Source organism: Centruroides vittatus, unplaced genomic scaffold, assembly GCF_030686945.1.
Source record: "Centruroides vittatus isolate TY-2023 unplaced genomic scaffold, ASM3068694v2 scaffold_861, whole genome shotgun sequence".
NCBI classification, from domain to species: domain Eukaryota; kingdom Metazoa; phylum Arthropoda; class Arachnida; order Scorpiones; family Buthidae; genus Centruroides; species Centruroides vittatus.
The window spans coordinates 4,224,885-4,238,565 of NW_027122718.1; the positions used below are offsets into that span (position 1 = coordinate 4,224,885).

General features: G+C 30.7%; 1 protein-coding gene across 3 annotated transcripts in view; it reads left to right on the forward strand.

Moving 5' to 3' along the window:
* Positions 1-13,681, forward strand: part of da (daughterless) — a 189,331-nt gene that overhangs the window by 38,070 nt on the left and 137,580 nt on the right. For all 3 annotated transcript variants that reach the window (XM_067288401.1, XM_067288398.1, XM_067288399.1), the window contains exon 4: positions 2,928-2,956. In XM_067288401.1, coding sequence (XP_067144502.1) covers positions 2,928-2,956 — 29 coding nt within the window. The remainder of the gene's footprint in view (positions 1-2,927; positions 2,957-13,681) is intronic.

Genomic DNA, 13,681 nt, shown 5'->3' on the forward strand with positions numbered 1-13,681 from the left:
CCTTGAGATATCCAGCAAAAGAAATCCATGAATGTCAAATCTGAGTTTTTTCTTTGGTCACTCAATGCTTCCTCTGTGTTTAATCTAATATTCAGGTAACAACATGTTAAGTCATTCTCTTGTGGTTATAGCAAAATGGGGAGATGCCTTGTCCTGCATGAAATGAACTGTATCCATGGGCACAAAAATTAGAGAGCTTGGGCAACTTTCCTCAAATTTAGGCAAAACAAGAACAAAAAAAAGTCAGACATAAAAAGCAAAAAGGTTAACAAATTAAAAATTGGTACTTGTGTTTTTATTTATATAAAATTGTTAGGAATGCTGTTCTACTTGTTTACATTCTGTGTTAAAGGTTTACATTTTATATCCATCATATAAATATTAATAAATATCTAGTTTTGTATATTTCATCATACATGACAGGCAATTTTGATTTTTCTCATTGTAAATTTTTGACATTTTTACTTTTTATTTTGTATAAAATAACATTGTTTTTGTGTATTTTAAACAAATCAATTCTTAGTATTTTTTTAATCAAAAATAGACACTAAAAGATTATTAAAATATTATTTTTTCCTGAAATAATTTAATGGAAAAGTTACTCAAATGTACTTAAATCTGTAGGATTCATGTAAAATAAATATTGAGCTCCGCTAAAATAGCAGATAAAGGGGAACCCGTGGGAACTCCCTGCTTCTGTAAATAAATTTTCCAATTGAAACGGAAATAATTATGCTCAGTGATAAAGGTTAGCATAAAAAAATATTGAATTATTATTTCAATTCTGTAGCTAATATAATAATTTTTTCTGAAGACCAAGCAAAATTTTGTCATTTTATAAGCCAGTGGTTTCCAACTTGTGCTTCGTGTGCACTTCTCGAGTTCTGTGGCTGCTCAAGGAAAATAAAATAAATAAATGTTGAATGAAATTAAAGAATAAGAAATAATTTGCCAAGTTGATTCTTGTATTGCTGCCTTTCTCAACTACATATCTCTGCGTAGCAGGATTTTCTGCATATACAGGCACTACAACAAAATGTAAGAAACTGCTTAAATGCAGATAATTGATGCTAATTACAGGCAAATGTTTATAATTATCATTAATTGAACCTAAAATAAGAAAACTGTGCAAAAAATGCATGCATCTCATTAAATGTTTGTGATTTTATGTTACGTCTTAATTTAGGCCTACTCCTAGGCTCTCTTCCATAACACTACTCCTAGGCTCTCTTCCATAACACTACTCCTAAACACCATTAATTTGTAAGACATAGAGTATGCTTAAGGGGCTCTGCCATCGAAATTTATTTTAAAATGGGCTCTGTGAGTCAAAAAGGTTGGAAACCGCTGTTATAAAAATTACTTAAATTGTTACATATGAATGTATATTTTTTTGTTTTTGTAGTCAAGCTGTATCTTTTACTTCATATACCACTTATTAGTTAAAATTAAGAAATAAACTCACATATTCAATACAGAATTTCTCAATATAAAAAAATATATGTCATGGTTGAAATTCATGAAAATAATGGTGTGCATGCAGACAAACTCAAACATGTATATCAAATCACTCTTACTGATATCAGAAATTGAGCAATTTATGCTTTACTTTCATTATTACTATTTTTGAAAAATAGTTTCATCTCTCATCTGAGATCATTCATTTTCATGACAAAAGATAAATGATTAGAATATAGCACCAGATTTATTGATGATCTTGACAGTAAAACATGACAAGTTGTAACAAAGAACAATAAATGACTAAGGTATTACAATTTACAATCTGTGGCTATATCCTTATGAGTGATTTCTTCAAAATAACTCAAACAAGACAATCATATTAATTACAAAACATGAAATTAATTTAGTGAGTTAACATAAGACTTCATTACACTTATTAGCAATACTTCTAATGTACTCAAAGTCCAAATTAAATCCACTCTTAATGCTAAGAAAATTTATTGTCAAGAAACCAGTTGGAGTGTTAGTTGCTTGCTAGTAGAATCCAACTTTCTAACTGGTTATTTGATAGAATCCAAATCCAGCTTAATGTTTTTGCCAAAACTGCATTTTAAAACTTGAAAATCATTGATTAAGCTAGACTCCAACAAATGCCAAATTCTATCGGGCTAGATGTGGCTAATTACTAAAAAAATTATGCAATCAATTTGGACTAGAGGGAGGCATTAGGTGCCATCTCTTAATAACTTTAATAATTATAATTTTAATTAATTAATTAAAGTTAGAGCCATATCTAGCTTGATAGAATTTCGGCATTTGTTGGAGTCTAGCTTTATAGTATATTGGGTCTAGCAATGTTATTCATTGATTAAGATGTTTTGATACAAAGTATAGTAGAATCTGCTTATTGTAATCCCAGATATTATCATCAGTTATTTAATATTAATCAGAATTAACATGGCCCAAAACATACAAGTTAAAATACATTAAAAAAATTTGCTTATTGTCAGTTATAGTTGTTACTATCTGTAGGTAAGTAGGCATTTTCTGCACTATCAGCATGCACTATGGCTGATAATGCAGTCATTATTTATTATTATTATTCTTACTCTTAATTCTTTAAAAGTTAAATATTAATAATTTTAAACATCATTTGCTGTTAGTATAGTAGTTTAAATGGGTGGCATTTCTTACTTCAGTTATATGCTACATGAATTATTATTAATTAATAAATCTTTTAGTTAAGGATTTTTTAATTGTTTTAGCATGTCCATTTAATGTCCATCAATAAACCAAACTTTTCACTATATATTGTGTTTATTTATTTATACTTCTTAATGTGATCAAATTGGTTATTACTTTATATATATAGATGAGTCCCAAAGTAATTACAATTAGCAGACTACAGTATATAAAAATAATAAATATATTTTATTTTGGAAATATTAATACTTTTATTATTACAGGTCCACCATCCAAAGGCAAAAGAGGAGATGTAAGTTTTGTTTTTCAGCAAACTTCTAAATTAATATTTAAATACTATATAATAATTAATAGTTATCATTATAAAAAAATGTTGAAAATATAGCATCATATATATATACATACACACACACAAACTTATATAGGATGCTTACTTCAATATTTATCTGGGGCACAAGAGATCTTTCCAGCAATATACAAGTACTGTATATGCATATGATGCATTAGTTCCATTGTGATGTTTATGGTAAATTACATTAATTCATTCAAAAAGGGGACCAGTATGGAAATTATACAGTAGCTCTGAGGCAGTTATTAAATATTCTAAACATTTAAGAACAAGAAGCAAATTAAATATGTGACCTTGACAAATTAGTGTTGCCACTAATTTGTCAAGATCAACAAAAGAGTCAACATCATCCAGTCTGCTAATTGATAGAACACACTGACTGCCTTATATTCATAAACACTATTATGAAATGATTTTACTTTATGGGGAAATGAGATGAAATGTATAAGAAGCAGCATTAGATTCCATGAACATTTAGCTGCATCAAGACTTATGCAATTACAGTTCTGAATGTAATATACCATTTAATGCAAAACCTGTGGCACTATCAGAGATAATGTTCCAAATTTCCCTCATCTTCATGACATTAAAGTTTTGGCATATTTCCATATTCACATACTAGTGTATGTTAAGCAGTAAGGCAATGGAGGACTGTAACTGTCATAAATACATTAAATTTTACATTATCATGATGTGCACTTATTCAACTGTTATCTGCACCTGACACAATGTGCAGAGGATGATGAACAGTGCTTTGTAGGTTATCTTGATATAAATTTAACAACTATTTGAACACACTTTATGGACTGAGTAGGCATGTTTTTTTTAGAATGGAGAGTGTAATTGTCTTAATATGCAACATTGGATACAGTGTGTTCCATGATACATGCAACACTAGTTATATTTTAATCTAAATGTCTGATATAGCATCTGAAGTGGATAAGTTTTAGGTCTTGTATTCATTAAGAGTGATTGCTCTCTTAATATCCTATATGTGATGATGAACAAATGGCTTAATGACTTGCTGTTGGAACAACTATAGTAGGTTTGGTATAAGCAGGATGGTTGACTAACTCATTTCTGGGCAGATGTGTATATAGGGACTCAAAGAGCAGTTCAAGAACCCATGGATAGGACAACACAGTTCTATTCTGTGGCCATCACATTCCCTGGATTTGACCCTGTTATTTGTTTTATTGAAACTTAATTTAAAAGCATCAGTTTGCAATGTGTACCCAGCAGCACTGAATGATGTTGGCAAGCTGCATAAGTGAATTTGAAAATCTTTTAGGATGATGGCAGGTATGATATGTGCCACCCTCAACCATCTACATTTTTGTATTGCCACTGAAGATGGCAATACAAAAATGTAGATGGTTGAGTGTGACTTTGAATATGTACTAAAGCAAAATAATGTTAACTGTTCTTTTGCAGTGTTGAGTTTTATCCTTTACAGTCGGAGATTCTTTGTCAGTTATGCTAAATCTTTTTTCTTCTTAATTTTGTACGTGAATTAGTCAAGAAAATTTGTGTATTGCTGCAGAATGACCATGCGATTTACATATTTTTTTTTTGAATGAGCAAAATTCTTACTGTAATCATTATAGTTGAACTAATACAGCAAATTCATATATTTATGCAATGCTGATAAGATTGTTTTTGTGCCTGATAAATGTTAAAGTGAACATCCTGTATATGTTTTATAAGGTTTAAAACAATTTATAAAATAATAAAAAATATTATTAAGCCTATTATTCTAATATCTTAATATTAGTGATTTATTATTGATAAATTGGAATATATTTAATTTCACCATCACACAAATTATTTAATATAAATTCTATTATTTATTTTTTCATGTATTTGCTTTGATCAATACTCAAGTGAGTTTATAATTCTTGTATATGATTCATACTTTCATCTTAGAATATGTAATCTTTCATAAGAAACTGTAAAATGAAATTGAGACAAAATATAGTGATTCATCACTTTAGTTTTCAGAGTATTATTTATTTTTGTTTTTATTTTTTAATATATGTATTTTGATATGATACTTTGTGTTATGTAAAATAAATATATTCAGTAATTTATGTATTTCCTTAGAATATTGTAGTAAATTATGAAATTATTTTTTTTAATATATATTTTGGAGAAAGTTTTTATAAAACTGTTTAATTATATATGTTAGTTTCTTTTGATTTGATAAAACAAAAATTATAAAAAATTTATTAATGATTTTTGTGAAGTTGCAACAAATGTTAAAAAGTACAAAAAAAAAATTATTGGCATTACACGTTAAAGCTGCTGAAAATATAACTCACTTTAATTATATAAATAAAAAATATTACTTTTACTCTAAATATATTTTAGTTATTCTATATAATTTTATTCATTTATTTCAAAAGAATTTGTAAATTTTTCTTTTTCTTTCATAAAATATATTAATACACTTCAATAAGAATAACTGTCATGTGATAAAAAGTAGTGATTCAAATTAAAATCATTGTTATTATCTGATAGCTATTATTATATTAGATTTAAATTTTAAAAATGTAATTTTAAAACTACATTCAGTGTTAATATGTGAATTTTAGAAATTTGAATTTTATCCAATTAATCTCCTTTTTTCCCCATGATTAAATTTACTTATTGTGGGAGTACTATAAAAGTATGATAATTGAATCTGTAAATCCAAAAATCTAAATTTTTCGAGAGAAACTTATCTATCAATATGCTGTTGGCTTTTTTTTTTTTTTTTACAAAATGTTTGTATTAATTGTTCTTATTTCTTAATTTTTAATGGAAATTATTGCTATGGTAGCAATTGTGAAAATTTCTTGTAGAATGCTACTGTAAGTGAATTTGAAAATAAAAAAATAATGGTAAATAAAATAAAATAGAAATATCATGTCTTACAAATACATAATGGCTTTATTGAAGGTATATTAATATAACATATTGAACAGATTCAATTTCATTTTATTGTAAAATTGTTCAATTTTATTTAATGTGACACTAAAGGTTTATTTTTTCTTTCTGATGGAGATCAGTTCTATTACTTTTTATCAACATCTGGTGGACTATGATTTCAGTTGCTGTACTTAACTCCACTGGCATCTCCCTTTTTGTGATGTAATTCTTCTTATTTCTCTTTTCCTTTAATCTTCAGTCCTTCTTACAGGAAGAAACTGTAGGAGATTGAACATCAGGCACTCTGTACTGACTATAAAAACTTTCTTCCTGGAGTAAATTATCACATCACTTTCTATTGGCTAATGTGTTGGATTTTCTAGGAAATGATATTTGTCACTGTGAGAGAAATCAGCACATATTGATGTAATTTAAAGGAATTCTAATTATAAAAATAGAAATATTACTGTTGAAATTAAAACTAGTTTCTATCCTAACCAATCTTCATTTCTGAAGGTTATTTAGGATAAATTTCAGTTTTGATGTAAATAGGACAGTAAAATTTAAAAGATAAACTTTGCATATTCCATTGTCATAATTTTTAACACATCATTGATTTCATCAGTTTCATCTACAACAGGGCTTCTTAAACTATGGGTCGTGACCCCATTTGGGGTCGCTTAGTGAAATCTTGGGGTCATGAGATTTTAATGCAAAACATTGAAAATAATTTGTGAGAGTTTGAAAATGGCATGCTTTGTGTCGTAGGTTTCGTGAGTTGCACTTTGTGTCACTTCTGGTGCAGCGAGACAACGATTCAGCAACACTGATTGTAATGTGAACTAGTGTAGTGTTGTTGCTTTTCAGTGTATTCAGTTGTCTCTGTTCCATTGTAACACAAGAGTGAACTGTGGTAGTACACCATTATTGTTTTTGCAAATTTGTATATATCTTCAATATATATGTATATTTTCATTGTATTTCATATGTATATTGCAAAATATTTATATATCTTTATTTTATTTTTTATTTTTTGGGTCACAAAAAAAATCACAATCAAATGGGGTTGTGAATAAAAAAAAGTTTAAGAAGCCCTGATCTACAATATTGAAGTGTAAATATCAGATGATTATTTTGGTTTTCTAATTAAGAATCTAGTTTTTAAAAAACATTTATGTATGAAAATTGTGATATATTTTTTTTCTTTTAAACCACACTTATTTTTTATTTTAGATTTTGAGTAAAGAAATTATATGTTTAATTATTAAGACACTGCATGATAGTTAATTGAATTATGATGCTGTTAATTATTTTGAAAAAGCTTCAGTTTTATATAACATTATGATAACATTTCAGATTGAAATCAATCAAAAAAAATTTTTTATATGAAATGTAGTCATTGTAAATTATTAATAAAATAAGTTTTTATTGTATCTTGATAATCAAAAATGCAGAGAACATGTATAAATTTTTTTTCAAATTTAGTTGATAATTTACTAACTTCACTTAAAAACTTAAAAAGATAAATAAGAATGGGAAATATTTTAATTACCTAGTCAAATGAAGAAAGCTGGGCAAAGTGCAATGGTAAATTTATGAGAAAATAATGAAAATATAAGGTTTTTTTGCCTTATAAAAACAGATGGAGACTAACTACAAAATTGCTAGTAGTAACCTACAGACATGTTTTATGAATGTTTCAAGAAATATGAAAAAAATAATTTATTCAAATTGTGGTACTGATAAAAGTTTCAGAGATTTTATGGTAATTAAAAGAATTAATGTAATTCAAATAGAATTTGCTCTTTAGATGAATTACAGGCAATCAAATGAAACATAGCAGAGACTGATAAAAGACAGAATATGAACTTAAATGTTAATAATTACCATTGTTGACAACACATTTTACCTATTGTGACATTGGTGGGATCAACTCCAGTTTTGAACTTCATCTCCTTTATCACAGCACCTGTGCAAACTTTTTGCCTAGTTGAAGTTTCATATTTTTTGCAGGAGTGCTAGCAACTGTTCTATGTTGAGTGTGTGGCTCACTTTCCTCAAAGAGGGAAAAGTGTAAAGTGTAAGATGGAAGTGTCTAAAGAAGGGCAATCTTTGACACTTCCATCTTACACTTTACACTTGGAGCAGTGTGGAATTATAAGATTTGACTGCAGAAGGACATAGCGGAAATTTTTTGAAGAATTAGTACAATATATGATTAGTGCAGATTAGTCCAAAACTCTTTAGACAAATCTGTTGTATGGAAATAGTCTGCTTGAGATCATTTCATTTCAAGATCATTAAAGGGTGATCAAGCACAAATTATGGAGGTGACTATTGCATGGATGAATGACCTGATCTAAGCCAACAGACACAACAGGATGATCTTGCAGATGTGGCATAACTTCATGTTATAAGTCATGGCAGCATTCATACCATTATCCATAAAAGGTTTTAGTATTGCAAAGTGACAAACAGAATTAGATATGTATTGAACTATGCCAGAAACATCTCATTTTCTACCAAGAGAAGGATAATGTATTTTTAAATCATATAGTAGCAGGTGATGAATCTTGATGTCACCATACAAACCTGAAACTTATCAATCAAGCACTCAGTGGTAGCATGTGTCATCTCCTGTCTGAAAAGATCAAGACTCTGTCAAGTGCAGGGAAAGTCATGTTATTGTTTTTCTTTGATTATCTAGGACTGTGTTTTTGTGAAATTCCTCAAGTGTGGCTGTATAGTTAATGCTCAGCATTATACAATCATCCTTAGCAACTTATACCAGCCTCAAAAAACAGACTCTCATGTTGTTTGATACAGAGTATTGTTTTGAGAGAGAGAAAATATTTGGTGACAGAAACATGAATAGTGAGTTTACAGATGATATTTTGGCTGTACTATAGATTACCACCTATGGAATTTTGGGACTTTGAGTATATATTTGAACTTGTGACTGAGACGAGTTCAACAGTACCCTACTTTTGGACTGGAGACAAAAAATAAGAAAGTCATCATACTTTTAAGTTGTTATACTTTTTGATGCTATCATGCAGACGGCACCATAGTTGCTAGTACCGCCATCTTGTGGTAAAGTCTGCAAACCATGACGTCGGACTACAGTCATCTCCCGGAGGGATAGGTTAGGTTTGTTGGACAAGCCACGAAAGCGGCACGTAGTACTAGCCGGCCACAAGTGATTGCGAGTGTGTTGGCGGCTGAGGGGCCATAGGTCCCAAGGTCGAGGAGCACGAGGGTGTGTGAAAAGGACTTAACTCCAACTGAAGATGATCAGTTTGCTCGTGGATCAACATCTGCCTCTGTTGAAGGTATATATGGCCGACTTGCCTGACTGCCTGTTAAACATGTGATAGGCTTAGCGGAGAGAGCAACGCGACTCCCAATCATTGCGCGATCGCCGAAAAAAGTGTGATAACTTTTTTATTTTTCGTTTCCGGTCCAAAAGTAGAGTATCGTTGAACTCCTCTTGGTCTCCTCAGTTCAGATATATACTCAAAGTCCCGAAATTCCATAGGTGGTAATCTATAGTATCCTTGATATTTTTTGTTATGCTTATAACATTACAATATTTATAATGTTGATCATAGATTTTTTTTAAAGTTTTAATTGTTTTGTCCAGTGAACATCTGGGGTTTGGCCAACCTTACAATACAACAGGTGGGTGGTAAGGGATGGGTGGTGATGTATTCAGGATAGACCATCCATGAAAAATTCATGGAATCCCATCTGATTTGATCTTGGATTTTCCAGAGTGGTAGGCTGGTGACTTAACCACCTTGTTCAAATGACTGACAGACATTATAGATTGTGTTTTCGCAAGAACTACTTATGATTATAATAATGTACTACATTTTGAAAACGAGATTGTTGACAGTGTTCAACTTTTCTTGATCACTTTTTGTTATCATAAGAAAATCATACTTTAGAAATTTATGTACTTGATTAGGTGTATGTTCCTTTAATAGCCTTAAATGCAATATTTGAATTTAAAAATACAAATATGTATTAGCTTCTCTCCTATTCATTTAATTAATTATCATATTTAATATAGTTTGTTTTTCTTATGTTGTAATAACTTGATATAATATAGAATGAACATTCTGCCATAGTTCATTTTTGTTATTTATAGTTTCCTAGCAAACATTATTAGATAATTCATAAATTGCTTTAAGCTTTTCAGCAGCAGAAAATTGAAGTCTTAGTTATCATGTTTCATAAAGTGATGTCAACATTTTGTTTGTTTTATTGGTTTCATTATAAGCAATTATAAGCAGAGGATTACAACTTTATATAGGATTTTAACGGATTACTTCACTTGTAGTGTTATGACTATCTATAATGTTATGGTGAAATGTTTTATAATAGAAAATATCAATGCTTAAACTTACTAAAGAGTTTGATTAACAAGCTATCGAGATACAAAGAAAGGAAAATGGAAAAAGAAATAGATAGCAGAAAATAACATTTTTTTTAGAGTTAAAAATTGCATCTAATGAATATTATTATAGTCGATCAATTGTTATCAACTGCTGGTAACTTAGAAGTACAGTAATAGAATCGGTGTAAAATATGGTTAATGTGTACCTAGGTAGCCAAGATGGCGGACCTTCCGGTAATCTCGATCCAGGTTACTTAGTGACGTCAAGATGGCGGCCATCTTGACTGCGATTTACGATGGAGCACATGTGATCACGTGATTCGCTCCGCGATTTATTAAATACTAAATCCCGATTTTAGAATTTAAGGATTTTGTTAAAATAATTACTATTTCGAAATAATAATAAAATAAATAAAAATAAACGATTTATATTATTTATAATGTTATTACTTACGTCATTGTGCATGCTGCTGTTCCTCTCTTTTTTTCCGACGCTTGCTTTGGACAGGAATTGATACCGTTTGACTACTCGTCTTTCTGTTCTTTCTTTCGTTCCTACTTTTATCGTTATCATCATCAGTAATATTGCATTCCTTTCTTTTCTTCGACCACCTTTTTTACTTTTTTCTGAATATTAGAAACTGGGGCTGCAGGGACTGTCTCGGGTTCTTTTTTTAGCGTGATTTCGGAACGATCGTTTTCTTGACAGATAAAACAGCTCTCGTCTTCTCGACATATTCCCCCTACAACCCATTTCGTACTTTTTAGTTTGCGGTCTTTTTCATATTTTCGTTTACATATGACAGTCTCGTCGATTTCGACGGTTTTCTTCGGACCTCCGATTTTAAACGACGTCATATTGTGCAGAGCAACTAGCATAATAAAATGTATATGGTTGGACCAGTCGACAGCAGCCTTATTCGAAATGCCTACAGCAATACCCGAGGTGGTCGAAGAGCATTCCAATGCAATGTAATGCCATATAAAAGAAAAGATTCTACTTCACGATATTTTTCCACATTTACCTTTAAAGGTTCCTTCGAATGCAGAACGATTTCTTCGACATTTTTTGCATCTCATCACACACGAATCTCGGTCGTGTCGATAAAAAATTTGGCACGAATTCGAACAATTTTTACAAACACTTCCTCAATATGCTGTAATCCTAGACTCACCGCAAATTTAAAACCTTTATCAATTCTGGGGTCCATACCTAATTCGGAAAATTCCGATTCGAGCACTCGATAGAAATCATGGGCGGTGCACGCTGCCCAAAACTCTTGGGAAGAAATATCGAAAGAACTCATAACTAACCAATTAATATTAAACGAAAAACTTCGAAAAGAAAAAAAAATTACGTCTAAAGTCAAAAATCACTCCAATCCACACAATTATCACACCTGTTACCACTTTCCGCCGATAACTCTACACGAAATGCGTCGTTACTATTAATCTGCATATCACAACGCGATAGTCCGCAGCTCCCTCCATCTTGATGTCACTAAGTAACCTGGATCGAGATTACCGGAAGGTCCGCCATCTTGGCTACCTAGGTACACATTAACCTATTTTCATTTATATATATTATATCATACATCATATAAGGCTTTTACCTCAGATAGTTGGGACTTGGCTAACTTGTAAAGGAAAATATATAATACAAATTATATACAGGATTTAAAGAATTCGGTATTTATATGATAGAAAGTACACATCATACTGAGTAAAAATACTTTAGTAAACATAGGTCGAAAATTCAACTGTTTCTGAGATAAATAATCCGAAAAAGACTTGGATGTTCCTAGAACAATTTTATGCAGTACATATTACGAACATAGTGAGAAACATGTAAAATCTTTATTATAATATGCTTATAATTCAGAACTAGTTTACGAGATTTGTACAAAATCTTCAAAATATGTTTTTGCCAGCAGTATTTATTTTTCGAACGTTTTCAGCTGTTTATGCAGCCAGTTGGGCATTCTAATTGTGTTCTATTTGCTGTATCCTGACGATACTTGAAAAATAAAGAATACTGCTGCTTTATTGGTATACAGCAACACAAGAGCAATCTGCCGAGGAAAGATTCCTCCCGGAAGATCTTTTATGGGAAATTGGCCCCTATTTAGATGTTACTAACGTGAAGAAAACAGAAAACTCCATATAGCCAGTCCGTTGGCCAGGCGCAAAACGATCAACTACCAGTGTTCAGTGGGTTTATTCACACTGCTATTGGTGGGCTCAATATTGCGGTTAAAGGCTTCTTTTTAGAGAGTTTTTGTATAAAGATTTTAGAATAAAATTACTTTCAAAATAAAAAGATTATTCATGAAATTAAATTTATTAAATATAATAATTTTCTCTTTACTAAATAAATATCAATCGATGTAAAAGTATTAAATAATAACAATAATAGAATATAATGTATATACACATACTTCAAAAAATAAGCAGTGTCATCCAATTCATAGGTTATTTTTATTTATTGTTTGTTTTTTAAGAAATAACGGAAAATTTATGTGAATGTTTCCAGACAATTAAAATACTCAGGATATAGTCGAATGTTCAGTTAAAAAACAAAATTTGCAGGTTCCATAAATATCTCCTTGGGCATGCAAGTTGGGAGAGCAGGGAAACGGCTCTCTCATATCGGGCAAAGAAATCAGAAGAGAAAGCAAAAAATGGTTAACAAATTTTCATTGATAGCAAAAAAAAAAAAAAAAAATTGGTACTTTGTTTTTCTTTGTAAAATTTTAACCTCTGCCTCTTAGCCAATGTGGCTCCATATGCCCATAATACAGCAGTAGCATGGCGTTGTTTCTATTACAATTTGACCAATCGAGGTCTGTTTGTTTCTGTTTTACTGTGTTATAATGACAGTGCTGATGCCACAAAGACGTCATATAGACGATTTTATGAAAAGAACAATGCGACTGGCTTGCTTCTAGCATAACGACAAGAGATGTGTCCAGGTCTCCGAATGTGCCGCAGAGCGTCATAACCAGGCCAGACTTCAAAGAAAAGATGTTTGACGTCAACCAGGAAGTGGACCAACAAGAATTACTCCTCAATAGGACTGCTATTTGACGTTAAAAGAGCACCAGAACAGAATAATGTCTTGTAGGCAGATCTCTGCAGAGCTGTCTAAGGACACCGATGTTCGAATTTCACGACAAACTGTTTATAGGGGTTTTTCTTTTTTCATCCTGTTTATAGAAGGTCTCGTACAAATGGTCTTATGCCAGATGCTCAGTATGTTGCATTCCATTGATCTCTGCGTAGAAGATGGTGTCAAGAACATCAGCATTAGATTTTGAATGAATGGGGCAATATTCTGTTCACTGACAAGTCCAGGC